Source organism: Cottoperca gobio, chromosome 11 (genome assembly GCF_900634415.1).
Source record: "Cottoperca gobio chromosome 11, fCotGob3.1, whole genome shotgun sequence".
Lineage (NCBI taxonomy): Eukaryota > Metazoa > Chordata > Actinopteri > Perciformes > Bovichtidae > Cottoperca > Cottoperca gobio.
This window is the reverse complement of record NC_041365.1, coordinates 3,758,620-3,769,403: the sequence shown is the minus strand read 5'-3', so window position 1 is coordinate 3,769,403 and position 10,784 is coordinate 3,758,620. Positions and strand designations below refer to the sequence as shown.

Below are 10,784 nucleotides of genomic sequence, written 5' to 3'. Positions count from 1 at the left end.
GGTCCGAGGTGTGAAAAGGCCCTCAGCTCACTGGGAGTGTGCGTGTCCACCGAGCTGAGTGAGGAGTCTGGGCTTGGGCTACTCATTGCGGCTTTCACCTTAGCCACTTTGCAAGCAAGTATTGCCATCTGACTGCCCAGATGCAGCTTCTTCTCAAAGAAGGGGTCCTCTTCTTTCAACGTCTGGTTGATTTTGGACTTCCAACCCCTGTGGTTCTGCTCAGAAATGGGCTTGATCCTCCTTCCTCGCAGAGAGGATTTAGGTCTCTTTCTAGGACGAACTGAGGGCGGAGGGAAGGGGAAGTTGTCACGCTGGACGGAGAATCCCAGTCTCTTCAGAACGCCGTCGCTCTGGGTTTTCTGGGAACCCCACACCCTCTCTGCTCGTTGAATGAGTGCAGCCCTCTCAGCTCTTTCAGCTCTCTCAATGTCCAGGATCCTGGAGTGACAGCTGGAGCCACTTTCTCTACTGTAGCTCTCTGCTGGCTGTATACAAAAATACATATATTTTAAGTTAATTGTACGTTGGTCATCCTTCATTTTGGACTTTGTGTAGTATGAATGGTTTTATCCACCGATCTATCGTCCCAGCAGAAGGAGGTTGACAGAGTTCGTTACTTACATCACTGTCTTCATTGAGGTTCTTCCCCTTCAACCGATGCAGGAAGGTTTTTAATGTGTCGTTAAAAGCCATGAGTATCAGAGAAATGCAACAAAATGGTCACAAAATCACAGAACGAAAACTGAGTTGTGTCTCAATGTAATCTTAAGTGTGTGTGTGTGTGTGTGTGTGTGTGTGTGTGTGTGTGACTGAATCTGGAGTATCTAGTTTATACATGAACATGTTCTAAGTCACTGTAGAACCATGGAACGCTCTCATGGAACGTTCTCATGGAACCACCACCACGGAAGAATTAATAATTCTATGAATTCTATTCTTTAAAAGAAAGCAACATTTTCATCCCCTTTCCAATGTTCCTCAAACTCTTATCCGGTTTCTTTTTTAGGCACAGAGGCCCGTCGGCAGTTGGCCCTACTGTTCAGCCATTCATCATCACCCTGCATATAAATCATCTATTAAAGACCTTGTTACTTGTGTCCCATATAAATATCATAATTTCATCCAAACTTGGATATTAACCTCAACTCTTGTCACATAGTCGACTCAGGTTCAATGAGTTGTATAATTTTACACAATTTAATTTATAAGTTTATTATCCGTTTATATAATATAATGTATTGTTATAGATGTAACTGTGTATTAAGTAGTTAAATTATTTCCAGCTCAGCCAGCTACAACATCAGATTAGTTAGTAAAAATACAGTGATAATAAGAACTCTTTGAAAGGGGCCATTGTACAAAATGAATACTCCTTTTTCTTTGTTTTTTTACTTTGTTTATTAAAATTGTGGTACAATACTGTGATATTTTCAGGGAAATATTATGTACACCAAAGAGAAAAAAGAAACCGCACATGGTGATGGTGGAAAAAAGAACATACAATTAAAGAATGCTAAATAAAAAAGAAAAAATTGGATTGATTTAAGATTATTTGTAAAGAATAAATAAATAAAAACACTTTCAGAACTGCAGGTAATTGGATTGTTTTATGGTTAAGAAATGGATTCCATACTTTATTAGGCAACATGAGTCATTTAGATACTAATGTACACTTTGCTTATATATAGTTTTACCTTTTACATTGGAAAACTTCTTGTAACATAAGTCCTGATCAACAAGCTATGACTACATAGTGTTTGTGCATGTGAGTGCTTCCATCCCTCGCAGCGACAGAGGACTATTATCTACATCTGGCAACTCCCTGTCAGCCTTTACTATCAACACTGATCACAAAGAGAGCAAAATACGCCCACCCTCTCCCACATACACATGTTCTTATAACCCCAAATTTTCATGATTTCACTTTAAATCTGCAACCCCCCCCCCCCCCCCCCCCACACGCACATATAAATGATCGACAACAACAACCCTTACTCAAAGTGTGATTTCCTTTTTACGTTAAGGGGATTGCCACCTATTTCACCCACATATGTTTCTAAAATTAGTTTTTTTTTTACAGAAAGATCATCTCCTGCATGCTGCTCTTTCAGCAACATGTTAACATGTGGCACTACTCCATGGTCATAAGGATTTAGTGGTCTTGTGAGCTATTTGTGTAATTAAAAGTTAGATGATATTTCATCCCTGTGACAAAGTATTCAGGAGTAACTGTTCAGTAAGTTCAGTTCAACTATTCAGTAAGTAAGGAGTAAGTGTTTTTCAAAAAGAAAGTTTAAAATATTTCACTAAACTACACAGGTGTGCGACCTTTTTATAGGATGTGGTCATAGAATGTGTCATAATAATCCACATCGACTGGCCTACTTTTCAACCACCAGGTTATAGCGGCAAAATGCAAAAGAAAGGTCAATATGTCTGCTCTTAATTTATTTAGAAAACCCAAAAAGGCAAGTCTGCTCATGCCCTAAAACACACACGCTCTCTCTCTCTCTCTCACACACGCACACACACACGCGTGCGCAAACAAATACCAAGTTCATATGATTATAATTAACTCTCCTGTGAGAGTGGGAGGAGGAAGCGGTCTGTGAAGTGGATAACTGCAACCTCTCTGCCACCATTCAGCCTCAGCTCTGACCGAACACTGCTGCTATCACTAGCAGTCATTGCTAATACTCGTCTGCCTGTATTATTCTTTTCTAATAACACCTTGAGAGAATTATCAATATTACATCCAGAGCATTATTTTGGTCCTCGTTTGGACAACTTGCTGTACTTTTACGCATGGCAGCATCGGTGACATTCCAGGAGTGACAACTGTACGGACCGGAAGCCTGAACGTGCGACGCCAACCCTTGATTTTGTAATTGTCTATAAATACATTTAGGTAAGTGACCACTTAATTTACAAATAAGTAATTTATGTGTGTTTTTTGGAGACAGAAAACCAACAAACGGACTCTGTTCTCACTCTAGTGTACTTGAGGTAATTGTTTGTTAAGTTTTTCCTGGTCAGAACCTATTTATTTATTTGATTTCTCACTCATAATCCGAGTCATGCGTCTTTAAGGCTCGCGCGCATCTGATCTCACTGTGTAAGCACGCTCAGCTCCCAGTTAGAAGAAGTGGGCTGCCGGGAAATAACCTACGCACGTACAAGTGTGCGTGTGGTTGTGTTTAACTTGTAAACGCGCAGCAGGAATGTTTTAGAAGCATTGCCACTAAATGTTTCTTTACCAATTGTTTATATTAGCAAATATTCTTCATGGAAAATTGTACTTTCTTTTACTTTTCTTTAAACTTTTTCTACTATGGACTACAGTTCAAGTTCAATAAAGTTTGAAGATAGATTACATTAGTTTGTCCTTCTATAGATACGCATGGATAATACATAAAAAGAGAGGAATTTTGCAGATACTGTAGGTTGTTTCCTCACATTTTAAAAGGTTATTCATATTATCATGTCTTTTCTCTCTTGTTTCCTCTGTCCACGTCCCACTAAACATAAGAATCATAAAACATTGTGTTTCACTTCCCCCACTGATGTTACGATAAGTCTTTAATAATTCAGAGCAAATGACTCAACACATTGAAAACATGTCAAGTCGAGGGGAGTTTGTGTTGTTCACACTTATGGGAAGGAGGGGTTCCTGATTTCATTCAGGAGAAGACCTCTCTCCTGTTTTATATTTATTTCTCTAAATGGCTTCTTACTCTGTTCTCCAGCCAATGTTGCGTTGTTGTGGTTAATTCTAACATTTCGCAACTCAAACAGGGTCAACGCTCGAACTGTCTTCTATTCTCTCTCTCTCTCTCTCTCTCTCTCTCTCTTCCCTCACAGCACAAATCCCCCTCACGCCTGATTACTTTAAATATTTAGGCTATGAAAGCTGAGCCAGTAGAAACAGCGAGCCAGTTGTGTGTGTGTGTGTGTGTGTGTGTGTGTGTGTGTGTGTGTGTGTGTGTGTGTGTGTGTGTGTGTGTGTGTGTGTGTGTGTGTGTGTGTGTGTGTGTGTGTTTTTGGTCACGTAAATATGTTAACAACATCCAGGGGACTTTCTTTGTGCCTTGTAAGTCACTGTCGATTGCATGAGTCATGTGGGGATACATAGCGCTCACAAACACCCACGCGGTCTTCTTAGCTTCATTGGGACTTCTCAAATTTACATAAACTATCTAGAGGTGGAACATTAGGGAGAATACCAACTGGAAATCACTCTTAGTGGTTTGGTGGTTAGCTGGTAGGGTAAAAAGCACAGACGCTTGATTTTGCTCTCAGTGCCTTCAAGTGCACAAAATAAACTCTTCTATTCTTCCAGCTGTCTGCAGCCCTCGTCTGCTGAAGACATGTTTTCCAAAGCCACTGCCAACTTCGTCCGTCAGGTTGACCCCGAAGGAAGCCTCATCCACGTGTCCCGAGTAAACGACTCAAAAAAACTGGTTCCCATGGCAGTGGTCGTCAAACGCAACCGCATCTGGTTCTGGCAGCGCCCAAAGTACCAGCCGACAGCTTTCACCCTCAGCGACTTGCTGCAAGGCGACAATGACCTCAGTCCTGGTATGTAGGTCTGCACAATACAGAAAAACAAGATGCAACGTGAATAGAAAATGCTCAAGCTATAGGAATGTAATATTTTATTTCCATGCCAGCGACCTTTTTGACAATGTGAATATTTCCCCCACGCACATCCAACACCATATGTTTTTTCAGGAATGTCCGAGGAAGATTTCCTGACCTACAAAGGGACGTTTAAAGACGAAGTCTCCGGACACCTGGACACCGAAGCTGCCATTGGCGGCCTGACAGTGGAGAGCCGGGGCTCCTCCATGCTCCATTCATGTTTTGGAAAGCTGAAGAAAGAGGAACTGGTGGTGAAGAAGCTGTTACTAGACTCCAGCGGCAGGTTGTGAAATACTTCCTTATTATATGATTCACAAATTGTGACTACATTACATTACAGTTCATCACCTAGTCAGCAGAAGGTGACAGGATGATGACTTCATTATTAATGATGTGAATAAAGTAATTAGACATCAGACATTCGACACCTCAGACCAGTAACATGCAAACCACAGAGTCATCTTGCTTAAATACACTGCACTGGATCTGTCTTTGGTTCTAATGTGAGTACATACATGCAACGAACATACACTAGCATTGCAATAGCAGTTTTCTCTTTGCATCAGGCTGATGGACATGCAGAACACGCTGGTGAAGCAGCTGGAGAAGCAATCGGAGGTGCTGGCAGTGGTAAAGGAGAGGATCCTCACCACCAACACCTGCTCCATCACCCAGACGAAAACAGAGCAGTGCACCTTCAAGGGGATGCTCGGGCTCATGGGCATGCTGGGGAAACCTGTTAAGGTGGGTGTGGGTGGAGTAATTATTTAATTATTAATAATTAAACAATGAAATGATAATTAATCATGTTTACTCATTATTAAACATGATTAATGTTTCCATGATTAGTAATCCTAAATGTGTTATATATTATATATACAGTATATAATATATAATATACAGATATATATATATATATATATATATATATATATACTATAAATATATATATATTATATTCATTAACATATTAACATTTCATATGCTATATTAAGTATTTTGTATTGATAACCAATTGATTTGTAAACCTTTAAGAAATGATATTATTTATAATTATAGAGGCCACCAAAAAACAGTTTTTATTAACCATTTATAAAGTATTATAAAAAACTGTTGCAAGTTTACAACAACCATCCAGATAATTTTTATAGATGTTTTACAAAGTATTTATTAACCATTTAACAAGGTATTATAATCATCATTTGCAACTTTATAATAGCATATAACCATATAATAGTGTTAGAAGTGTTAGAAATATATATATCTATATAATGTTTATGGATGTTTTACAAATTATTTGATAATCATTAACAAAAACTAAATTCAGTATATAAAATGTTCTAATATGTGCATTACTAATAATAAGTAAACGTTATTAATGATCATTGTTAACAGTAAAATAACTATTAACTAAAGTTTAATTAACTATCAATTTAATATGTAATAATGATGGTTATTTTAAACCGATTTAATATATTGAATATTTGTAAAATTGTCACTTTAAGCAGTTCATGTATCTTTAATCCAAAGATATTTCTGTCACGCGTGTATGTGTGTATTCTCAGACGTGTGTGAAGAATAACAGCGACATTGAGGCGGACAGCGACGTTTCCTTGGAGATCCCCTCTGGTACAGTCATTGCGTACAGCATTCTGGAACTGGACATTAAAAAAAATGGACAATATGGTGAGTTTGTCGTTACAGAGAGGCAAACTGGGATTACGTGTAAAACACATTTATAGGAAGTTGGAAAGTGTGAATCATAACTTCTCCATTTCCTCTTAAATATTGTTCCTATAGAGAAGCGGAGCAGGCGGTCATGCAAACATCCTCACTTGATAGTAATAGCAATTAGTTTGTGATTTTTGAACGTCCCACAGGCTGATAATCGATGATGAATGTTTTGATTGTGCATCTGTTGGCGTGTGTACCGGTGTTCTCTATGATGTTGTGTGTATTTTCAGATATATGTCTACAACCTGGCACAATAGGAGGCATTGAGGCGGACTCACACGGGTCCTTGCTATCCCATGATTCCTTGGATACGGTGGATGGCAAGTGCAATGGTGAGAAAGTTCAAGAGAAAGTACCGTTTAGTGCAATGCAAAATGGTTTGTGTTCATTCATTGATTAAAAAATTGTTTTGTTTTTGAAATATTGTTGGGCTGACCAGCCTCAGTAGATAAAACGTGAACTAGATCTATATCTATAATACATATGAACATGGAATTACTGCAAATTTGAAGACAATACTACGGTCAGGGTTAATTCAAATTATTTTGAATTGTAATCTAATCTGAATACTTTTGGATTACTTCAAAATTAATTAAAAATATTGCACTTTATACAAAAATAAATTCACATTGAGTTCCACAAATGTAATTTTTTTCTCTTTCATCATCTCAAAAATATTTCAATGCAAATAAAATGCATTTTTAAAAATACCCTTACAAACACACATACTGGTACAAACTACATGTGTACTGTGTGTATATATATATGTATCTGTATGTAAATGAATAGCTTCAGTTTCAAATCTGTATCTCCCGGTCTCTTACAGGATCCCAGGAGATGGATCTTTCTCCTCTGGCAGAGCTCCCCCAGTCCACTCGATATGCAGTGTTCAAGAGACTCCAAGAGACTCTGAGGGACAGAAGTGCTCTGTCATATATGGAGTGTTTGGTGAGTGACACACTGACACCGACATCAATACACCTCAGGTGTGCGGTGGTCATCTCTACAGGGGACATGTGGATCACTTTGTAAACTTACCCATAATAAACTTACTTCCTATAATGACACATCTGTGTGTGTTTATCTGAGTTTCGATTATCTCGCCAACCCTTGGACTGATCTACTTCACGCGTGGCGTGTGTGTTGCTGAGGACCCGAGGGAGTGGGAGGGAGGGATTTCATACGCTAAATATGACCATTTTACACAAATGTCTAATAGGATAAAATGATGACGTCAGGACATTTTGCACAGACAAGGATGTAAACTGTAACTTTATTGGTTTTCGGAGGCATTCAGTTATTCTAGCACTTTTTCCATTTCCATTTCCCCCCCTCTCTGTACCCGTCTCTGTTAGCTGGAGGAGTTCTGCAGTGGTGAAACTCTCAATATGGACGAACACGAGGAGCTGTCGGTCGTACTGGACCAACTCGGCCTAGACAGTCAAGCTGAGACCAGCCAGTGTGGTCTTCATGCCCACCTAAATGCAGCTCACCTGTTGGTCAGTGCCATGGAAGGTGAGGGGGAACTTCAGCCTGAAGAGGGCCGTAAACACTTTCCCACAGTGCTTTGAGCAAAACAAGGTCAAGAAGTTGTTTTCTACAGTTTAACCTTGTTGTGTTTTATGTGTTGTTTTTGTAGCGTTGCCCGATGAAACTCTGAGCCTCTTGAGTGAGAGCCGTCCTGATTTCCTGGAGGCCTTCGACACCTTGGTTAGTTAACTTGTTTCATTTACTGCAGATCATTACACTGTTGACTGTTATAAAAAGACAAAATATTATTATTATAACGTACTTATTTGATTGTATCAGTGCAAAAAATGTCATTTATTTGAAAAAAAGATATGAGGCTAGACCAAGCAGCCAATTAGCTTAGTTTAGCATAAAGAAAGACACAGATAGCTTGGCTCCGTCCAAAGGTAACAAAATCCACCAACTAGCACCTCTAAAGCTCACTTATTAACACATTATATCTAGTTAGTTTAATTCATACATAAAACAACATTTTTCTGTGACTTCTTTGAGTACGCAACTCCAGCCAGGCTAGCTGTTTCTCCTTGTTTACGGTCTTTAAGCTAAGCTACTGAAAAGCTAACGGCTAACAGGCTGCTGGCCTGTAACTTGACATACAGACATGACAGAAGTAAATCGTTAATCTTATTCATCTCATCTCGCTCTGGAAGAAACTGAATAAGCCTATTTCCCAAAATGTCAAACTATTCCTTTAAGAAAATTAAAATTCAAGCCTAAAAACCATGACTTTGCAATAAAGAGCTTTTTATTTTATTTTAATCCATCCATTTATTTTTGATCTATCGCAACAGATGTGGAGTTTAAGGAAGAGCAGCGAGCCTCTCTCTGTACAGTGTCTTCCCGCCCCCCTGCAGGACAACCAGGCCTTCCAACTGGCAGAACAGCTGTTCAGCTCCACCAATGTGACGCTGAAGAGAGACAGCAACGGGTTGTGGATGGAGACGGTAAATGAATCAGGAGTTCTCCCATTGGTCCTCTGTCTCAGCATACAGGGATTGTCCCTGCTGTGCAAAGGGCAAGAGTAATAGTAGTGTCTGCATGTGCAATTTGTGGATTATATTCTGTCTGTTTCTTTCTTTATTGTCAAGTTTATTGGGACTAAGTTAAGCATAAAGTCTTTATATTATTATTATTATTATTATTATTGATTTATTGATTATCATATTATTTTCTATTTTTACAGTATCATACAGATATTTTCCTACATACATTTTATTGCTTCATATTTTTGTAGAAGGAAAGAAAGAAAGAAGGAAATATATATATTATGTGATGAATTATTTGGTGCAGCTCTGACTCTGTCTATGGTTCATAGATGTGTCTCACTCTTTTATAGCTTGTAAACCATTTTTGAGGTTATTGCTTTATCATGCACCTTTACATACATTTGTCCAACAAATTATATTATTTTTTTGTATAAAGTTTTATTATTTTATTTATGAATGTTCTAGCTCACTATGAAAAATTGTCTTGTTCATGAATGGGTTGAGAAAATTCAGTGACCCCCCCAGATCCACTGCATCTATTGAGAATGTGTAGTGGATGGATTTTTTACCTAAAGACATTTTAACATGGATGGTAAATTTCAAGTTTTTCAATTAGCAGCAAAATAAAATGTGATGCATGCCGATGGTGTACAAAATTGATCAAATGTATTCATGTATGCAGTATAATGACAACTGTGTTGCACGCCTATTCTTGCTTTCATTTTAAAATGCATTTTATTGCTGCCACTGTTCCTATTTAAAATATTTGATATTAAACTATTTTATTTATCAATAAACCATATATTTAACATTCCCTGAAATACTGCCGTTTAATCCTAAAAGCTACAATATATTAAAATGCAGTATTTGTAGCTATGAAGTTTTACGAAGCTGCCTTTGCCTTGCCACTTTCTTATTTGTCTGTTGATTAGAAAAAAATGGTTTTACTTTATAATATATAAATATATTTGAAAAAAGTCTCCGTCTGTGTTATTGCTCTATCAAAGTGTATCATTCTGAACACGTGAACAGTATCTCCCAAAGATGAAGAAACGCATAATGAGGAATTGTATTCACCTTTCTTGGAATTACCATACCAGACATACCATACTCACCTCTGTACAGGAGTGTTACGCACACAGGTGTTTTCACTTATGGCTGATTAGACCTTTTCTTAAGAACACGCAAACACAAGTACGGACAAGAAAGCAGATTGAAAAAGGTCCTGTGTGTAATTGTCAGGGATGTATTATGGTATTTGTTAACAGACCATGACAGATTTGTTGTTGCTGCACCTGTTAGGGTGGGACAACTTAAACCATTTTAATTATAAATGTATGCACTCCTAGTTCATTTGGTACCCTTAGGCAGCAAGGCTGGATTCCCACGACCTCAGGGGCCCGAAACACCCCAGTTTCACTGTGTGTCAATTAGGGTTCAGAAACATGTGATTAAAAATCAAATTTTGTTTGAAATCGTACAAGACTATAAATTACAATGTCATCTGCATTGCTCTGTCTTGTAGAGGCACGCTGTGTCAAAATCTAGTTTGAAGACCTTAATTATTTTTAGTTTTCAAAGCTGTCACGTTATATCGTCACATGATACATATTCCTAAATAAAGATGTGTTTAATCTAATGAAAACAACATGAACACACAAGAATAGTATAGTATAACAATTTTATAAATTCACTGTAGAAGTTCTGGTATCTGGGTACAAAAAGAAGCTATTATGTATAATCTGCATACTGTGAATTTGATGGGAACTTTGAGATAATGTTATATAAATAATATACAGAGGCTGGTAGGTGTGTGGTGTTGCCGCATTTGTGGCCCAACAGTACATTTTTGCCCTCGGGCCCCCTAACAGGTTAGTCCGGCCTTGGCTGTGA

The 10,784-nt window shown here is 38.1% G+C and overlaps 1 protein-coding gene across 1 annotated transcript; it reads left to right on the top strand.

Annotated features, from left to right (window-relative positions):
- The first annotated feature begins 2,619 nt into the window (after positions 1-2,619).
- LOC115015294 (gasdermin-E-like) lies at positions 2,620-9,871 on the top strand. Its single transcript, XM_029442450.1, has 10 exons — positions 2,620-2,908; positions 4,340-4,578; positions 4,732-4,924; positions 5,208-5,385; positions 6,207-6,327; positions 6,606-6,707; positions 7,202-7,323; positions 7,731-7,890; positions 8,015-8,085; positions 8,697-9,871. Exons 2-10 carry the CDS (start codon positions 4,368-4,370, stop codon positions 8,928-8,930), a joined length of 1,392 nt encoding a protein of 463 aa, XP_029298310.1. The 5' UTR covers positions 2,620-2,908; positions 4,340-4,367; the 3' UTR covers positions 8,931-9,871.
- The last annotated feature ends 913 nt before the right edge of the window (positions 9,872-10,784 follow it).